The sequence below is a fragment of the Myxocyprinus asiaticus genome, chromosome 11 (genome assembly GCF_019703515.2).
Source record: "Myxocyprinus asiaticus isolate MX2 ecotype Aquarium Trade chromosome 11, UBuf_Myxa_2, whole genome shotgun sequence".
NCBI lineage: Eukaryota > Metazoa > Chordata > Actinopteri > Cypriniformes > Catostomidae > Myxocyprinus > Myxocyprinus asiaticus.
Genome location: NC_059354.1, coordinates 27,128,305 through 27,149,424, shown reverse-complemented (window position 1 = coordinate 27,149,424; position 21,120 = coordinate 27,128,305). Strand labels below are relative to the sequence as shown.

The window sequence follows — 21,120 nt, the reverse complement described above, 5'->3', positions numbered from 1 at the left end:
GTGATGTTGGAGGGAGTTGCTATTTGGCATTAAGTAATTCCACCAAAAACATACTTGCCATAAAAACCCACACACTCGCCATCGGCTCCAAGCATATGAAAAGATGTACTATATTCTTGGCCATGAATAGCCCTGGCATGCCTGCAACACCTTCCATAGCAGCCATACTTGAGATGGTCCCCTTCCCCACCTCCCCTCATCAAGTTCAAAAATAGGCAAGACAGCAGATTCCTCTCTATGCATTCCAACCAAAGAATGCAATTGAGGGATGATGCAAACGTGTGAAAGAGAGGAGTTCCCCAGGAGGGGAGGTCACATTGTGGCATAAAAATGCCACGCACACATCAGGCTTTCATACACCTGGCACACTGTGCCATGTTGGCATGCCAGTTAACTGCACTAACAATGTGCCTGCATTCTGACTGGTGTTCCAAATGCTGAATTTACAAGCTATGTGAGATTTGTTTTTCATTGAACAAAATGAGTATAAGAAAGCTTGTGAGTGCATCTTCCATTTAAAGAGGAAACTAAAGTGGCAGTTATTTGTGTAATTTTAGCTGGATTTTAAATATCATCTCCCAGAGGGATATTTTATTGCTTTTTCATAGCTCAGGAGACATAAGGGAGTTCTCAGTTATAATTCATTTAAGGATCAATTTTGGATCAGATATTGCTTTTAAAATTCCTTAGGAGAAATAAAAATGGACACCAATAGGACAGTTCTTGGCATACTGGAAGAGTATAGAGCAATACAGTTAATGTTGATAGCATAGCTCTGATAATTTGGTTTTGGAAGAATCTGATGATAATGTTTGAGTTCAAATTAAAATATCTGACTTTTGATTGCAGATTTTGGTGTCTTGACAATTGTTGAGATCTCTTCTAAAGTTTACATTTGGTCTCAATCTCATTGCTGTCTAAAAGACAGAAACAATTAAAGAGATTAATTTATGATTTATATTTCTTATGGGCTGTGTCACTTGCTAAATGTATTATATCTCCCCTTTTAGCCTGCCAAAAAGAAGGAAATCATTACACCGTTGTCATGGGTTTGAAATGTACAACCAAAATATGGCAATGGACAGGAAAAAAAAGGTTTGAACAAAAAATTAAAGCAGGAAAGGAATGAAGAAATAAGAAGTAAAAAAACACAATGTGGTAAAAGGGGATTACTTGGGGGTGATGGACTAAGGTAAAAAAAAAAAAGAGTTGTCTAAATGTGATATACCTGTGTGCTCATATTTGTGTCTTAGGAGGGAACTGGTCTTCTGGAATGTTTTGTCGCACAAGTCACACGCGTACATACCACTTTCAGTCTTCTTAATCTTCTTCCGGGCGAGCAGCGACTCGCTGTCTGTCAGATCCTCTAGCCCTGACAGATAGTCCCCTGCACTGTCCAGTAGCTCCCCCTGTGAGACAAACAGATTTTAGACACTTTTTGGACAATCCTAACCCGCCATTAATCCTAATCCTAACCTGCCATATAGGAGGAGACAGCATCTGTCCCATGTTTTATACCAAGTCTGGACAAAGCTTATCTCTGTAACCTGTGTAAGGCCTTTATTGCCTGAAGATGTCTCAAAAAGAGTGACATATGTGCTTGATGCAGACAGGACTTTAAATTTGTTTTCTCAGTTTAGTAATAAGAGTATAGTAGACATAGTAATTTGAGGAAGTACAGATCTCTGGAAACATTTAATGCAGGCATTTTTTTAATTATTAAATAATTATTTAATGTATTTATTCATCTTATTAAATTGTGCATCATAAGTAAAGACCGACTGTTACAAAATGATTTAATTTAGCTTTATCAAACACACAGTAAACTTCAATGCTCAAAATACTTAATTGTTTTGAGTAAGTAAAAAATCAAATACAAATTAGTTCAAATAAATTAATCTTGATGAGTATTTAGAACTTTTTCTTTCTTTTGAGTTCACAAAACTGATGAACTTGTCTCTTTAAATTTATAGGATCTTAAATTTAACAGAAACTGGGCAGGGATTTCTGTTTTCCAAAATGCTTTAAATGGCACTTGAAATGGAGAGTAAATGTTACAAAATTAAGTGCTTATAAAGTGTCATTGTGCAAAATGAATGTAATGGGGGAGACTTAGTAGTGTTTAAAGTTTTGCTGTGTTATTTAGAAGAGTTTCTGTTATGTTGGAGTTTTAGGTGTTACCATTACAGTGAATAGTGGTGCTTGATCTTAGGTTAAGGACAGGTATTAGTTAAATACACAGGTGTTGCTTTACTTATTGAGCAACTGCTATGCTAAACAAAGCATGATGTTACCAATTAGCATGCATTCAGTGTGCTAACATTCACTGTAGTAGTTACAGAAGGTTCCCTCTACTTGAAGTATGTAAATTGAGATTACATTGTAACTTTAAATTCAGCTCAAAAGTTAAATTTCAAGTTAAATGCCATCAAAATGTATGTTATCTTACTCAATATTTCAAATTAGAAGCACTTAACGTGTATGTGTAGTACAAAATTAAAATCAGAAAGTTCTATTAACTTGAACTTGGGAGTTTATTAACTTAAAATAAATTTTATGGAACTGACTGCCTTTTTTTTTTTTTTTTCTGCTGACTTATTAGGGTTTCCAGTTAACAGTTTAAACGTAATTGGAATGGTTTTGCATTGGGATTTCTGTTGCTATTTCAAGGTACCAAAACATTTGATTTACCTGGAAGCCTGGTTTCCGCTGGTATTTCCGACGTTGCTGCATCTCAGCAAAGGTGGCTGCCCCTGCTGCATAAGTATAAGCCATATGTGGTAGAAAGCTCATGGGATCCAACCCTGTGTAAGGCCTGAGTCCTGGGATGCTGGCCTGAGCTGGAGACATGAATGTAGGTGGAGGGAATGCTCCATGAGGTGGAAGTGAGGTGTACATATGGCTGCTACCAAAGGGGTTTATGCTAAAGATGGGGCTTGAGCTTTTCTCAATCTGATTTTCATTGGGCCCATTGAACTCCTTCTTAATGTGGGCCAAGTTTAAAGGTTCTGTTCCCTGTTCACGTGCAGAGGAGTCACTACTGTGGTCAAAGGAAAAACCATTCGGTTTGGTCCTCCGTTCTGCCTTGGAAATTTGTTTTGGCAAAGACAAGTCAAGTGGTTCCCCATGGACATCCTCCGAGGCGAGGCTGTTAGGGGTGTACGAACTGCTATGTGAGTGTTTCGATGATGACGATGAGAGATTCAACGGTGAGGGTGTCTCAGCTCTCAAGTGGTCCACAGAGTCAAGTGGCTTTTCATTGGTCTGCCTGATGCCTGTAAACTGATGCGGTTTGGACAGCCTGTGCCCTGAATCGCCATTGGTGATGGCTTGAATCTCTGCTGTTGAGTCGCCATATTGGCTCAGAGAAACAGGTGACCGGGTAAGTGCTGACTCTCGGACCAAGTCATTGTTAATTTCTGCACAGTTTTGCTCAGGAGATCTTTTCCTAGACAAGCTATGGTGAGATTGAGCTTTCCATTGCACAAACCAATCCTTCACAATCTCCTGAGGAAGACCTACTGCCATGGAGATCTTCCTCAGTTCCTCAGAGTTGGGCTCAGTGTTCATGGCAAAGTAAGCTTTTAGTACTGACATGTGATCCATGTAGGGGTTGACCGGGCTGGTGGCATTCCTCTCAGAAATGGATAAGGCCTGCTGCTCAGTGCCAAAAAGCCCCCTTCGGCTTGGTGGTAAAGAATCATTAGGTTTAAGGACAGCCTTGATCTCCTCGTTCATCTTACAAAGGTAGCGCTCATGTTGATGCAATGGAATAGGGCCAGAAAACGTCTCCTTGCAATACTGACATGAGTATGGCACATATTGTGCATCCCTCATCTGTGCTTTGTCTTCTGATCCAATATCCATGCCATGGCTGGGTCTTTCTTTCTTGATATCCATAGCCCGCCTCTTAGAATCTTCCGTTAAACTCTGGAGACACGCTTTGGCTTCATTGACCTTTTCCAGTGTGTAGTCAATGATGGTCTTTGTGGGACTGTTGTGATCAACGCCAAGGAAGCCTTGCTTGGAGGCCAGCGCCAGCTTCTGCTCCTCCATCTGGGAGCCTAATTCCTTCATGTATGCTCTGAGTTTAGAGATCTCTTCTGGGCTGCCATCCATCTTCTGCCTGCAAACTGTGTTGTCCACGATCTGAAGAACCTTCTGAACCTCACTCATGTTGTTGCTGAACCCTGGATATCCCAGTGGATGAGAATCCAATACAATACCCAGGTGTTGCAGGGGGTTCTGAGATGAACTGTGTATCCCTGGAGAGCTCCCCCCATGGCCACTGCCATTAAGAAAGGCTCCTGACCCACCATATTCTTGCTGAGATGCAATCATGAGACGGTATTCATTGAAGTCCATGGGCTCAGACTTGATGTCTTGGTGGGAAGATGTGTCTTGGAGGCTCATAGACCTGCCGTTCTCCAGTTTGTGACGGAGCTGAGCTAATGCAGGACTGCCAGGGGAGGATGCCGCAGAGTTTGGTGATGAGGCCGTCTTGGTGTTGACTCCATGGCGTACCCGTCCATTAATAGAGATGAGGCCAATACACTTCTTGCTACTTATGTGGGAGCTGTAAGAGCCAGAATGGGAGAAGCGCTTCTTACAGTTGGAGCACTCATATGGCTTCTCACCTAAAAAAAAAACAAACAAAAAAACAAAATCAAAACATATCTTATTTCTTATCTATATCTATTATATTTTGCTATGTTCCTTTTATTTTATTTTTTTAGCATTAAACTGTTATTTTACTGTTCTGCTTGATGAATGAATGGATCTTAATTCTTGCATAATTATATAATTATGGTTTTAAATATTCATTATCCACCCTGACAAGCCAAACCACAGTGAATTACCATTAGGCAAATTAGAAACATCTGAGATAAAATTAGCTATATATTATATTGTCATTCATCTTATGGCTCTTATGTAAGGAGGTTCTCAACATCTCAGCTTTGCTTACCGCTGTGAATGCGGAGGTGCTCTTTCAAATGATGCTTGTATTTGAAGGCTTTGCCACACTCTGTGCATTTGAACTTGCGGTTGCCAGTCCCTTCGTTTAGCAGTTGTGGCTGTTAAGGAGAGAATGATTACAGATTATAGAGAGATTATACACAGGTAGAACAGCCACAATAGTTTATGATTATTTCTGACATCTACTAATATTTAATACAATTTAATTTAAAAGATCATATTATATATTTTATAAGCGTACATATAGTAATAGTCCAGTTATTTAAGATTTTTAACTTCTGAATAATTAACTTTTATTGTTGGTAACATTTTGCCTTCTATGTACCTCATTCAGTAACTAATTAATAGCATACATTTCAAACTTTTTTTATTTATTTATTTTTTATTTTTTTTGTCAAGATTATCTTAAAAAAGTGTAAGTCGTATCTATATTTACCATTAAAAGTTAAACATAGGAACATAGGTGCTCTTTCTGCATTTGAAATTCAAATGTGGGCCCCAGATGCACAATAAAAACAACAGCATTCACCCTGCACCCCACACACAGATACAAAAGGTCTGTGAAAAATGTGTGGGTGTCCACAAGTGCACGTTTAGTCGAAATGTAAAATACTATGTTGAAGTTCTTTCTCCCAAAGTTCAGTCATATTTGTGTATTAGGGTTTCCATATACTGTATGCAAATATATACACTGAACACCCCATGAAATATAAAACCAAAACTAGCAAGGTGAACCTAGGAATTGATGTTCAAAGCCATTCAGGAAAATACCCCTTGAGAGCAAATAAACAAACACTTAAAGTCATTTAAGGATTAGGATACTCTAGATCACTGGAGGAAAAGCCATCTGGTCATGTTTAAATCAGTCTGGGAAGGTGCACATATGTGTGCGTGTGTGTGTGTGTGTGTGTGTGTGTGTGTGTGTACATGTGAGTGTGAATCAGACAGTAAGATGAGAGGTTGAGGCAAGTATTCCACTCAGTTCCTTTTCAATAAGGTTCAAAGTTGAAAGCCTAAATGCAGGATATCCTGTTATAATCCTATCAAACAACTGAGAACTCATTTACCATATCAAACACAGACCTGTTTCTTTTTAAATACTGTAAAGCAATGTGGGGATTTCTTTTCAAATGAGCTCCATATCACTGCCTTGCCAGAGCATACCCATGTTGAGAACTAACATGACACAGTCAGCAGGCCTATAGATCTCAATGTACTAGAACAACCCACACATGGCCGGCTGTGGGTGGAGGGGAGTATGACAGTGCACAGCTGTGTCTCGGGTGTGAAGGATTCAGGTTTTAAGGAGGCTCTGGAGGAGCTTGGTCAATGCTGGATGCGGCGGAGCTAGCAAAAGTCTAAAACATGTTCTCCTCTGACATGTGCTTAAAGTGATAGTTTACCCCACAATTAAAATGCTGTCATTATTTACTCATTCTCTGGTAGTTCCAATTCCATATGTTGTTATTTTTTTATGGAATCACTGTCTGAAGCATGGGCTCAGGATGGAGTTCACCAAAATTACCTGCCATAAGCTTCCAGCCGGACTGCGATGCTCCTCACTGAAGGATACCTATATCAACTTGGTCAAAAGAGGGACAAAACTCTCTCAAACTACATAGAAAATAAATTAACCACTAACAAAAGCCTTCATCAGCCAAAATCAAAGGACGATGCATCTACGTGTATTTTCTCAGTTAATTCAGGATGACTTCAAGGATTTTAACACTAAAACTTATAGTTCGTACAAATTCATTTTGTTTAACCATTGACCCACAACACTTACTTAGTTTACTAATTTTAACCACTAATAATTCTAAACATAAATAACTAATATTGGCATTATATTCTTTCATTTTCTGTTATAGCGTAATTCATGTACAGCTGCTTTGAAACAATGCCTGTTGTGAAAAGCGCTATACAAATAAATTTGACTTGACTTGACATGGAACACAAAAGTAGAAATATTTGAAGAATCATTCTGCATCTCTTTTCACACAATGACAATTCATAATGACCAGGAGATGTCATGCTTAAAAAAGGACAAAAAACATTATACTGTAAGGCCTTAGAAGACACATATATATTGTGTGAGTCATATCGATGACTTTAATGGTGCTATTTTGGTGGGCATTTCTGTCCTTTTAGGATCTTCATAGACATAATAACTATGAACTCTAATTGTATGGCAAGATCTGTGTAAATATTCCAAACAATTCTCCTTTAATGTTCCACAAAATAAATAAATAAATAAAATTAACAACATACATGTTTTTATTGAAATAAGTGTGAGTAAATAATGACAGAATTTTCATTTTTGGGTGAACTATTCCTTTAAGCAAAGAGTCTCAGAATGAGAGGTGCAGCTTCCTTCAATATGATTTGGTTGTCTGAGATTAAAACTGGCAAGTTTGACTGCAATTCCCTTTAGTTTAATCCTGAAAAGCATAATCAAACCAGTAGAAAGTACTGAGGGTGTGCGCTGATTGAGGTGGGCCTTGTCTCACCTGATCTCTGGCGGGCTTGTGTGTGGCCATATGGCGCTCAAGCTGGGTGCGGTAAGGGAAGGTGTCACTGCACAGGGGACAGGGGAAGCTCTCTTCATTTTTCTCATGTCGGTACTTGATGTGCTCCTTTAGAGAGGTCAACCGCTTGTAGCCCCGGTCACAGTAGGGGCAGGTCAACAGTTGGGCAAAGGCATCTGGTGTCCTCAGTGCCAGATCTGGGCAAAAGTGAGAGGAGTGAACAGAGTGAAGGTGGGGGGAGTCAACAAAAAACAGTATAATTGAGACAAAGAGTTGCCATATCAGGCTATGGGAGAATGATAGGCAAAGCACTGCAATCAGTTTGAACAAAAAAAAAAGTAGATCCTGTTTCTTCATGTGTTTGTTAGTAAGATATCTACGGTGGCCGTGAAGTGCAAAACAAAACAACAAATATAAAACACAACGGCAAATCCAAAGACAAAATAACAATTCAGAAACACATCAACAAATCATAAAACACAATGGCAAATCCAAAAAAACTTAAGAGCAAATCAAAAAACACGACACCAAATCCAGAAACAAAACAGCAAATCAGAAAACACAACAGCAAATCAGAAAACACATCAGCAAGACAAAAAACAACAGCAATTCAGTCGAAACGGAAAGGGTAGGTACCATAGCTTCTCACCTGATTGGCTGTGTTAATGAGACCTAGTGCTTTCTTCAGGATTGGTTCACTGATTATATCAAAATCCATGCCAAAATGTCACTGACTGAAAAACTAAATAATTTGGAGTGTTTTCTCTCTCAGGAAAACAGTAACAGGAAACTTTATAAAACAGAGAGTAATAACAGCGAGCGGGAAAAGTTAGTTTTAGGTACGGTTCATCTATGGTTTCATGGTTCATCTAGTGCGTAAGGGACTGTCTTAAAGTCCACAAACTGCGCTAAAATGTTGGTGGCGTCCAAAGCGTTCATTCAATTTGCATGTTCTAACTTAAAAAAACACTGGATTGTTTTGTTCCAAAATTATAAAGGTTCCGGTTGCTGCCAATGGATAGATTTTCCAAGTATATCTAAATATATGGATATACTATATATGGAAAAACACCACTAAAATTCATCAAGATGTAATTTTTACATTACAAAGGTTGTAGCAGGCTGCACAGTGGTGTGAATGACTTACATTGTTTTATTATTATTATTATAATTATTTAAAAAAATAATTGAATACTGTATTTAATTCCACATCCTGGAAAAATCTCATCTAGAGTAAATCAGCATATCTAATAACAGCCTTCTACAACCTTTACAATATGAAAATAATATCTTGGTGAACACTGCCATAATTGAATACTGCCATAATCAAGCCATAATTGGACATGCTGGCTTCAAATGTAGAAAGTGAGCCATCACGCCGGCAGTCTACTGCAACCTTTAGAATGAGAAAATGCTTTTTTAATAACGGTGTTTGTTATGTTAGAACATGCAAGTCAATTGAACGAACGCTTGGACACTGCTGTTTTAGCGCAGTTTGTGGAATTTTTAGACGGTCCCTTACTTACTGTAGCTGAACATCCTACCTAAAACTTTTCGCACTCTCTGTGTTATAAAGTGTCCCATTGCTGTTTTACTGAGTGACAAACCACTTACAATTTCCAGTATTGAGCATTTGGAATACATTTTGAAATAATCGCCAAGTGGGCAGAGAACCAGTCCTGAGGAAAGAAGGTATTCTCTACACAGCCAATCAGGTGAGAAGCTATAGTACCTACCCTTTCAGTTTCTACTGAATTGCTGTTGTGTTTTTGGATTTGCTGTTGTGTTTTCTAACTTGTTGTTTTGTTTCTGGATTTGGTGTCGTGTTTTCTGATTTGCTCTTTTGTTTTTGGATTTGTCATTGAGTTTTATGATTTGTTGATGCGTTTCTGAATTGTTATTTTGTCTTTGGATTTGCCTTTGTGCTTTTTTTGCACTTCACGGCCACCATAGATATCACTGATCAAAATGTGTTAACTGTGAAAATCATTCAAATACCATAAGTAAGATTAATTTAGAGTAGGTGTGGCAACAACTAATAGCTCAAATAGCTAAAAATCATTAATACAAATGATTGACAACAAATGTCATTATTGAACAGTTGAATATGTGCTCTTTTATTGTAAAGTTTATATTTCAAACTATGTGTACACAATGTGACAATTTACTTGAAAATGGCGATAATGAAGGATGTTTCAGGAAAGAGGCCCAAATAATAAATGTTACTTTTTTGGTTTTATATCCTTTAATGTGTTAATAGTTTGAAGGAAAGCATTGGACAAGATATGCAATATAATGCTTTTATATAAATAAGTTTATCAAATTATCAAAATAGTTGTTAGATGTAGGCCTTTATTAGAGCCCTACTTTGTAAATGAAAATAAGGCTAAATGGTAAGTATTGTGCCTTTATATGTATCATTTAAAATACTTTTTATGTATACTTTTAAAGACCTACCGCTTTCATTTTCATCTAGTCCATTGCCCTCTGGTGTGCCCAGTCGCGTGCCCTCCTCTGGGTCCTCTGGGTAAATGATAACAGTGTCCTGTAGGTACTCAGCAATGCTTGCCGCGTGTACCTCACTGTCATCCATTTTCCTCTTTCCAAAAAAGCTTTCCAACTCTGAAGTGGCATCAATACCCTTAACTGCACACAGGAAGTTGGGAGAAAAAGTACAAATGAGTCTAGAGGTTGATGCGTGGTGTCACTGGAAGAGACCTAGCAGAACATTAGGACACTGGCCACTCTAAGTGTGATGTAGTGGAGACCAAACCATTAGAAGGCCTTTAAAGGTGGAAGTATTTATTTAAGTTACAACATAATGGCCACTTCAAAGACTAATAGGAGCCAGCTTGATCATCAAGCACTCTTTAAGCATCCTCTTGCATGTTAGCAAAGGCTTTAAACATTTCCAGCATTATGGGTAATTGGGTTATATGGCAATTAGGCATGCTGGGGTAACTGATCTCACTTTGTATTGCTCATCGTACACATAAAATCAGACCCAATAATCTAATTATGGATCATGCGTTGTGTAATTGCACAGAACAAGATTTTAAACGTGATTTTCGTAAACAATAGTTTTTTGTATGTTGAATGGACAACAGTTAAAAAACATTGACAGGGTGAATTGACAAAAGTGTGAGTTCTAAAAACAAAAAGTATCTAGGTTTAAATCAAATAAAAAAGTCCAAACATCAGTTATTGCAATTCATACTTTTTCTTCAGATCGCTAGAACCTTAGAAAATTAAAATGTTATTGTCTCTTTTAATCAGTTTGAAAGTACATGGACTGAGCAAGTTAATTTTGATCTTAAACTCAATTTGGCTGAAAAATGTGATTTGCCATGCACTCCAGTTCAACTTAAAAATGTTTACTTTCCATGTCCTGTGGACACACATAAAGCAAGAATGATCTGACATGCCTAACTGTGTGCTATGCATACTGTATGTGTGCATTTGCCAAACAAGGGGACCTTGACTTAAAAGGCTTTACAAACCTAGCTTTCAAGCATTTCATGATGCATTTATTCAAGAGGAAATTCTTGAAAGGCTTGATTCCTATGAAAACATAACTCTTAAAATGGTTAAATTCATTCTGTTTGACTCAGACATGCCTTCATTGTGCATCTACACAGGGATTTAAAAAAGAAATCTCCAGATGCAAACTCACCTGTGCCATTTCCAGTTCCATGGTGAGAGATGTCAGGACTCAGGGTGTTGTACTCAGCTTTTCTCTCCTCTGTAAGAATTCCCAGTAGAAGAGAGAAAAGACATTATTATAACAAATACCCATAAACCATGTAGGCTGCACCAAAATCTACACCAGAAATGGTCACCATTCACATGCAATGAAAGTGAATGACGACTGAGGCTAACATTCTAACATCTACTTTTGTGCTCCATGGAAGAAAGAAAGTCATATGGGGTTGGAACAACATGAGGGTAAATAAATGTTGATAGAATTTTCATTTGGGTGAACTATAGCTTTAACAGTGCTTCAAATGGCAGCATTTTAAAATTATAAAAGCAATGTTGGAATAAACATTTCTAATGTATATGTAAAATTTCAAGAACCCACGTGAGATAGATATGACAATACACAAAAATCACAATGCTAGAAAAGAACCTACAGTATATAGAACATGTCAGAAAGAGTTACATTTCATACGCACTGACAGCAGCTCAGATAATAATATGTGTACAAAGCCACTTCTCTGTGACTGTGGCTTAAGAAATCATGTCAAGGTATTTAGGGAGGAGAGGAGGGTGGTCTGTGAGGAGTTTGCTCATATACTGCAGCTATTGTGTTTGTTCCTCCTCCTCCCCCTCATGTGACCTTATACTGGCAGTCACAAGTATCATAAGCTTCCCCCACAAAAGGAGGATATACAGCACCTCTAACACCACAATTCTGGGAGAAAACAAGGTAATCAACACTCCTGACACACACACACAAGCCTCATCTGCATTAGTACTGTTTCATTTCAAAACTGCCTTCCACATCCTTCCTCATTATCTAAGTATGACAACTGAGAGAGCTTCTGAAAGTCAATTCTCCCAGTTTTCACCACATTTAAGAGATGCCTTTCAAAGCAGAGAGTTGAAATCATTCTAAGAGCACCTTCTTGAAGGGATGTTTTGAGCATCAAAAAGAATAACAGCTTTACTAAACTTGGACACACTGCATTTCACAAAGTTTTAAAGAGACAAGGCATTTGCTAATAGGGAGTTTGCTTTCACAAAAACCCTTTCTGGTGAAATCGTCTCCTTCTGCACCATACTGATAAAAGTGCAAGAACTGTAGCCGGTGAAAACATTCTACTGAATTCGCGGCATTGTGCTTTCCTTTGAGGTGCACTGGCTTAAAACTTCTTTGGCAGGGTTAGTGATTAGCAGCATTAGCATGGGGACATTTTAAGGTCATATAAAGGACTGAACATCATGTGGGATGCACTGAAAATTATCTTTAAGGGAAAGTGAAGCTGTATCAGAGATTAATTTAGATGTACTGTGTCTGAATGACAAACAATTTAGTTTCCTCGAGAGACAAAATGGCAACTACATTGGAGTCTCAGTTCTGCTTGTGGTAGCTGCGTTCCCCTGAGGTAATGTGTGATTTTAAAAACTGCAACGCAAGAGAAGTCCTGTCTCTTTTTCGATGTACAAATAAGTAACATATATCTGATGACATGGTCTCATTTTAAATCAGGCAGCAGCTAAATATGCACTATGCTCAAACATTGGAGAGAGCTACAAGAGACAAAGTAAACCTATGTGCGAATGCACATTACACTTTACATATAGATGTTCCTTTGCATGTAGTAGTGAGGTTTTAGCAATGCACAGGCCACAGAATTGAGCTGCAATGTTCTCAAGCAACAATACTTCACCTAGAAAAAGAGGAAGCACCACACAAGATGATTCATGCAGATTCTTTTGAGATGTCACATTTACCAGCATATACCACAAAGTTTCTGGGCTAGTGAACTGATGCTTTCGTGTTCAATCACTAAGACTGAAAAATGTTATCTTGCCAAAGGCATGGCCTTCGAATAGGAAAGCTCAGATGACATCCATTAATCTAGCATATCATGGTGTGAACATCAACTAAACAAAACACCATTCAAGCAAATGACACATCCCAGAAGACCCTGTTTAGTTCTGGGACTGTGACACTCTGTGAAGTTAAGTGACGCATATGCTTTAGTCATTAACTGAGACTGATTGCTGGAGGTCGGGGTTTTTTCTTCTCTTTTTTAAACCGGGCGACTCGCATGAGTTCTCCCGTCACTCTGTAACTGTCAGCCAGGCCCAGGGAATTGTGGGCCTATTATGTATGTAAATGGCCATCATAATGCTAAAAATTTCATTTAAGGCCTTTAATGAGTCTTCGGGAGGGCAGACTTGTGCTAAATGATAGCTCTGTGATCCTAATTAAGAGAATTTGTCTTTAAAGCCTCACTAGCTTGGGTCTTGTCTGTGAACTTGATCGCTTTTGGTTTTGGGTGGATGAGTCACAGCGAAGCCAGAAATAGGGTGTGGTGACAGTGATGAGGTATTGACAATTAGGTGTAACCTGCTTTTTGTGACAAAAAAATAGAAAACCAAAGGAGAAAAGAGAGCTTTTCCAATTATATCACATACACCAAACAGATGCTAAGTGTTATCCAACTATGGTAAATAATGCAGCTCTCTCCTGCTAATGTAAAAATTGGAGATTTGCTTCCAAGTCTGGACAACTTATGAGCTAATGGTGTTCCTGAAAGACGTTTTTCACCATTTTGCCCTTTGGGATTGTCCTTGCAATTTGTTATACTGTAGGCAATTTTGGGTAAAACGGATCTGGGCCTCTTTTCCCAAAAACATTGTAAGCCACTGTAGATCGTAGAATTTATCTGACGATTTATTTTAGTTTTGCGGCCCGTTTCTCACAAGCATCGTAACATAAGTAGTACTTGAAAATGCTCATAGATTAAAGAGTGCTCTAGGCCTCGTTTCCCAAAAGCATCGTAAGCCTAAGTAGATCATAGAATCCATCTTACATTTCATCTTAGTTTTGTGGCCCGTTTCCCAAAAGCATCGTAACTTAAGTAGTACTTGAAAATGCTGATAGATTAATGAGTGCTCTGGAATAGTCGTACAATTTAAAAACATATAGCTACACTTTATGCTCATTTAATATCAGTATACATACGTTTTATTTTATTATTATTTTTAGCCGACAAGGCTAATAATAATAATAACAATAATAAATGCAGAAAATTGTTAGTCAATATTGGATGAACAGATAAATTAATATATAAACAATTAAAATTATTTGTGGACTAGTTGTTAACATCAAAGTGGTGCATGATTGTTACAGAGAACTGTAAAAAAAAAGTCAATAACTTGCTGCCGTGCATGAAATCGTCCGTAAAGTATACTGGCTCCTAATCCTTGTCCCCTCTTCCTCTCTGACACCTAAGGGCGCTCTCGCCCGCACCATACATTGTGTAGTACCACACATGTTGTGTAGCATTTCTGTTACCGTTAGCACTTTTGGGAGTAAAGAGCAGATCTCCCTTTGATTGGTGAATGTCCCTAAAGTGTAGCTTCCACACATCTCCTTATTTTGCACTCTGCACTAACACAGTGAATCTCGTTATATTCAATTAATGCTTGTTGTCATTAGCAGGACCATACACAGTGTCTCCGCTGTCTTCACTGATCCTGAAATATTTAATCTCAACCCACAGAGCAAATTTTGAAAATGAAATATTAAAATGCACATCTTATGAATGAAGCAGTGATTGTGTAAAATAAATATATCGTTCAGCATCAAACGATTGCAAAACAAAATGGAATTATGTGGTGAATTAAGTGGTACATTTAAGAAAATATTTTTAAATATTTCCAGCGAGCTAAATTACAAAAGTTTTTAAAGTTCGCACAAATATAATGAAGTTGCAATGACGAGCAGCACTATACGGTCACATTTCAGCACTTCACGTTTATGGACAGCGTCTCTCTTAAGTAGCACTTAAAGCGCATCTTCGCACGTTTATGTTAAGTGCAGTTTTGGGAAAAGCACGTAAAAAATAATGAACGTTCGTAAAATCGCTCATAGAAAATGCTCTTAACCACTAAGATCAATCGTTATTGGGAAACGAGGCCCTGCTCAATTACAAGCAACTACAGATTTTTTATTTTGGCCTCATTTTGTTTCCTATTTAATGTTTTAGTGCTAAATGCAAGAAGGTTTCTAGCTTGGACTTTTCTGTCATCACTTGGAGGACAAGAAAAAAACTACACTGGTCTGATGTTTCTGAAAGATATTTTTCACCATTTTACCCATTAGTAGATCCGGTGGGATTGTCCCTGCAATTTGTTGTGGGTCATTTGTGTAAAATGTATCTGCTAAATGACAAATAACTAATTTTATTTATTATTTTTTACTTTTTGCCTTTTTTCTCTCTCTTGAAAATGTTAGTGCTAAATGCTAGTTAAGCTTGCTAGCTTGAACTCTTCTGTCACTTCTCTGTCATCTGGAATTCCAGAAAAATAACTATTCTGAGTTCCTTCTCCAAAAATCGAATGTTCAAAGAAATCTGAACTTTGTCTATTTTTTATTTGTTATTGCCACAAAAAAAGTCAATCAGTCAGTCTCATAATTTCACAGCTCACACTTACCTGAGCCATTGAGATCTCTGTGGCGCCAAACGTGGGCTCCTGCCCCATCCTGGCTTTCATTTTCTTCATCCCCTCGACAGAAGAGCAGAGCATGGGCTACCCGAGGTGAGGCCTCCAGGCTCGGCACTCCTGCTGGACTGCCTTCGCCCTCAGAACCCAAAAGTCTGTCCTCCTCATCGGACCCTGAACCAGCATCCACTACGTTTTCATAGCTCAGCACTGAGGAGAGATGAGAGATGTGTTAATATTTGGGTTCATCCACATTTCTTAGTCTCAAGAGAAATCTGGAATATGGCCACAATCTTGGCCTGTTACCTAGCTGCTTTACATATGCATAAGCACAAGACATCAAAGCCAGAGCAGTATAACTGACATTCCCACAGAAATAAAGAAACAACTAATATTTTTGCCAGGAGTCCAGCAAAGAGGCATGTGTGGAAATGCACGTAGCCTTGCAAAAGTGCTCCATTGCTTTAAAGCAATGAAATAAATAAATAAATATTTCTGCATTACATGACACAAAGGTCATAGCAAAAACAAGTTACAGTTTACAATGAGGTTGTATACAATAACATTAGTTAATGCAAAAGTTAACATAAACTAACAATGAACAATACAGTACATTTAAAGCATTTATTATTTTGGTAATGTAAATTTCTACATATAGCATACAATGGGGGTAAAGGTCAAATGCATTTTGATTTAATTTCCTTTCCAAAACACTAAATTGCAACAAAAATACCACAGCGCTTTCCTAAACACATGTTTATCACTATGCACTGCAAAGTTTTCTTAATACGTGAGATCATAGCAAGCTATCTCGTCTTAAATTTTATTTTGTGTTAATTTGATCTAACATATAATAATTTGTAATTATAGCCACCCTGGGGTCTTTTACCCCAAGGTCTTTTACACTTTTTTTTTTTTTTTTTATTTTAACAAAAAAATCTTCCGTTATTATTTCTTTCCACACCAACTGCTCCATCAATATTCACTAAAAATATATGTGTTTTCTTTTTTTTCAAACTTGATACACTTTGCGATGCAAAAAAGCACATTTTGCTAAAGGGGTGTGTTTAGCCCTATTGTACCCTACTAATACATTTTTAACATTAAAATTTGTGTATATTTACATTAATCAATGCATTATAGACTAACAGGAACTACCAATAACCATTATTAATAAATGCTGCAAAACTTGATTGATCATTGTATAATGCACTTTTAATGAATAGAAGCTTACTGTAAACTTCTACCCAAACTTGAAGAGCTTTAATTTTTGGTCTCTACATTGAAAATATGTATGAATTATAGTCTATCTTCACAGTTTGGATGCCAGTATAATGATACCTCATTAGACCAGAAGGCTACTTGATATAAAATAACAACAGAGAGAAAGCAGACCAACAATTGTGTAGATTTAAAGGGTTAGAGGTGGTAAGGGTATAATAAAGCTATGAAACTTACATCATGGGAACAGCAGTTTAATGTAGCAATCGAATAGAGCAATCTCCCCAGGCTCCCCAGCACCTTATCTCTGAGGCACACTGCCAAAGTAGTGAGAACTAGTGGGAAGTTCCTCTAATGGTATGATTCGAAAACCTAATTGCTGATTTCGGGACAATTTTCTCCCTCTTCTGAACACAGAGTTTTGAAAAACAACAAACTTTTCCTTACATCCGCGCTCTATTTCCCAGTTTATTGGCGTCAAATGGGCTCAACTGGGCTGTGGAACGCTTCGTTCCCTCCTCCATACCTTAACTACCCCTAATCTCTCCCTAGGAGCCCATTTACTTAAAAAAAACAAAAACACCAATGACGCCTTTTTTTTTTTGCAGGTTCCCATGCAAAAAAGGCTGATCGCTTCCCTTTGGCGGCTCTCACCAGAGGGCATGAAGATTAGCCGCACGTATCTGATCATAATATGATCTTTGTCTGATCCGTGGGGCTGCATTTGCTCCCCCAACAACTGCACAACAGGTGCAAATTAAAAGGGGAACCATCTCGGGTACAAGGGATGGTCAAAATGCACTGACCAGGCTGAATACCAAAGAGTTGGGAGAGGTGGTATGGCGGGGTGAGGGGCGTGGGACAAAAAGCTTTCTTACTAAGAGGTGTGACCAGTGGGATTATTTAGGAGCGACTTCGGGCTGGGGGTGAGGACCCCCCTTTTCTTGAATGAAAAAGAGAAGGCGAGAGAGAGAAAGCAAAAGAGAGACATAAAAGGAGTGGTTGAAAGTAAGACATGAGAGGCTCTTTGTGTGGTCCTGGTATACCTTGGATGTAAAGCAACTTTATCTTACCTTGGCTTGCTTTTTTCTCTCCTCCGTTCCCTCCCTCCACTTCTTGTCCTTCTCTCTCACACAAATGTAATTACTACTTCATCTTTAACCCACTAATAACTGCAAATGACTTGGTCTCGTGATATACTCGCACAGGTACTGTACAAAATGCAGCCCTGAATTTAAAAAGCTGCAGCCAATCATTCAGAGTTTGAATGGTGGGAGTGTTCTGAGGAAAAAGAAAGAAGTGGGAGGACTGGGAAAAGAATCAAGAGGATGAATAGAGAGGTCAGGGCTGAATATTAATAATAGTGAACTGTTGAGTACTTTGACTTTAAGCCCACACAAAACACAAAACTATTTACATCACATTTTCCTGCTCTTGCTTTTTCCAAAAGCATATGCTAGCCATCCACATTCCAAATGACATTGCTTTAATACTTGAGTGCAAGGTTTTTTTTTTGTTGGTTTTTGTTTTTTTGTTTTTTCACATTACATTACAGGGAAAGTCAGTATGGTTTGTTCTGTAAGTGTGTTGTAATTTTCCTATAATTGCATAGATTCTTGCCCTCTCATGACACAAATAGAAATAGAAAATTCTGAGGTTTGAAAACCATCTTAGAAAAAGGAAGAAACATGATTTGACATAGTCAAACACATACTTTGTCTATGTGTGTGTGTAGGTTTGTGCATTTCAAAAGATATTAATGGACGCTCAAAGGCAATCCATCAAACTGTTTGCCTCTGAGGTCACATGGGTGTGGCAAATGTGACCAAGATATTATGTGGCATTGTCCGTTTGTATTTATAGTAGTTCATTAGTATTTACTGTATAAAAGGAATACAGAAAAGCTATTTTAAAATATGTTAAAATGATTTAAAGGACGATTCAAAACACTGACCCTACATTTTGCATACGTACTTGTAACTGTATTTTGGATCAACCAATCAAACACACTTTTCCCCATTTAAACCTACCCCGTTCATGATTCTATTGGTGGCCATTTCAGCGTGTCATTCCGGCAGCTGTCCTGCCGTATAATTCCTGCAGTGAACGGCCCATTGTGCTCACCCCAGAGACAAAGAGGCCACCTCTCCTCTCTCTCTCTCTCTGACTTCTTCCTTGCTCCCCTCCCTCTCATTCTCTCTCTCTCTCTCTCTGTGCTGTTTCTTATTCTCAAGCAACCCCACCTATCATTCTGTTAGCTGCCCCTTGAGAATAAGGCATAATGCCTTTCTAGATGGTACTGAAACTCACCCTTACCAAGACCTCAGCATGCAGCCAACATTCACAAATGTATGTGGTCGGCAACAGACAAAACCAAAAGCAGAGAATATATTGGCAAACACAGATTTAACATAATTATGAAAACATGAGTTAACACAATACCTTGTGTTTATCCAGTTTGGATGACCTAAGCTTATCTTCGCTAACTGGGAGAGGTTCACACCTTCCATTGCCTGGAGTTGTTCACACACACACACACACACACACACACACACACACACACACACACACACACACACACACGTTCACAGTTTAGCTGTTTAGACAGGTATGTGTGTGTCCTGTCACAATCTCTTAGACTCCTCTCATCTCATATGCGGAGTGTGTTCCCAGCGCTCAGTGGAAAACTGCAGACAGACCTGCAAACCCAATACCATGCCGTCCGCTGGAGCCATTTCATGTATATACTGGTATATTGCGGTAGATGAATCAAAATGTTAATATTTTTAAGACATGGAAGGCTTCTGATGCACCAAACGCTCAACAATCACATCCATCTGGACTGAACGAGACATCCGATACCTTGCACACCTTCTTAGCATTTCCTTTTCACAGGTAATCCAACTGCTATCCGTATTTTCCCATCTTTTCTTTTCCCTTCTTCCCCTTTCTGTGTGTTCCCAGCTCACAACGTGGCCGAAACAGAAAGGTGAATGTGTATTCTGTATCCATAGTGAGAATCCGACAGCCTGCCGCAGGTCTTTTTCAGGTGCCTCTCTTCCACGGTAATGAAACCCGTTGGAACAGACGGTGGAAAATAACTGCTCTCTTCTCTCTCTCTCCTGTGCGGTGTGCATCACCTGAGCAGCGGTGGGGGAGGGGGAACTAGGTAAGGCTTCAAACAGTTGAAAGGAGGTCGCTGCCTAGTGGCTATAGCTTGGAAATGATTCATGTGAATCAAATCAGGCAGCATCTTTTCATGTGCAAAAAGGATGAGGGAGGGCAAACTTTTACCTGCTTCATGCCTCATTGAAAACACCAGAGAAGTAAAGTGCATGCAGAGCAAGCAGTTATATACAACAAATGTGAAAAAAGCTGGAATGTCAGAGGAATTTCTTCTAGTGCATAGGCATTGCACCAATCAGACAGGAAATTAAGTGATTTTCACATGTTGGATATTAACAGGGCCTCATTCATACAACATGGGCAGAGTGAATTTCTGTGCAAATCATTCATAAAACAATCCCTATGTAAATTGTCACATTCAATTCAATGCAACACTGTAAGGTTATAATGTATTTATGAATGATTTAGACAGAAATTTGTTCTTTTATGAATGAGACTCAATAAGTTCTGTTTAGTTTACCCAAAAAACATGTAATCAACCTTATGACATTCCAAACATGTATGACTTTCTTTCATCCATGAAACACAAGAAATCTTAAAGAATGTTGACACTGCTTTTTTCTCTCCATGCAATGAAAGTGAATGGGGACTGCGGCTGTCAATCCATAACATTCTGCCTAACATCCCCTACTGTGTTCCACAGAAGAAAGAAAATCAAACAGGTTTGGAACAGGTTTCCTTTAAAGTATCCAATTTAGGGTCTAAAATAAAATAAAAAATTATTAAAAAGTTTAAATCACTCTGTTAAGATCAGAATTACATATAATTCATTTTTAAAATCAGTTTAGTAAAAACATGATTAGACGCTTGTCTACAATGAATCTGTGACTCCCACACAAGGCTGTTTATGTGTCTCTGTCAGTGAAGGCCTTGAATCTGATAGATAGTGTCTGGATTGGATCTATTTTTCTTGTGTGGTTAGCACACAGCTAACGGCTGGTGTAAGTGCTCTTGTTTACGGTGCGTGTGATGGCAGACGAGGCTCTCTGTGTTTGTTTTAAGGCTGGGTAGCCGGAGAGGTCACACTGGT

At 38.4% G+C, this 21,120-nt stretch overlaps 1 protein-coding gene across 3 annotated transcripts in view; it reads right to left on the bottom strand.

Moving 5' to 3' along the window:
- Nucleotides 1–21,120, bottom strand: part of LOC127448108 (zinc finger E-box-binding homeobox 2-like) — a 76,177-nt gene that overhangs the window by 2,956 nt on the left and 52,101 nt on the right. For 2 of the 3 annotated variants that reach the window (XM_051710405.1, XM_051710404.1), the window contains exons 3-9: nt 15,675–15,893; nt 11,176–11,244; nt 9,960–10,148; nt 7,485–7,699; nt 4,967–5,075; nt 2,692–4,637; nt 1,229–1,409 (exon numbers count right to left, since the gene is read on the bottom strand). In XM_051710405.1, coding sequence (XP_051566365.1) covers nt 1,229–1,409; nt 2,692–4,637; nt 4,967–5,075; nt 7,485–7,699; nt 9,960–10,148; nt 11,176–11,244; nt 15,675–15,893 — 2,928 coding nt within the window. The remainder of the gene's footprint in view (nt 1–1,228; nt 1,410–2,691; nt 4,638–4,966; nt 5,076–7,484; nt 7,700–9,959; nt 10,149–11,175; nt 11,245–15,674; nt 15,894–21,120) is intronic. The other variant, XM_051710406.1, reaches the window with a different exon arrangement.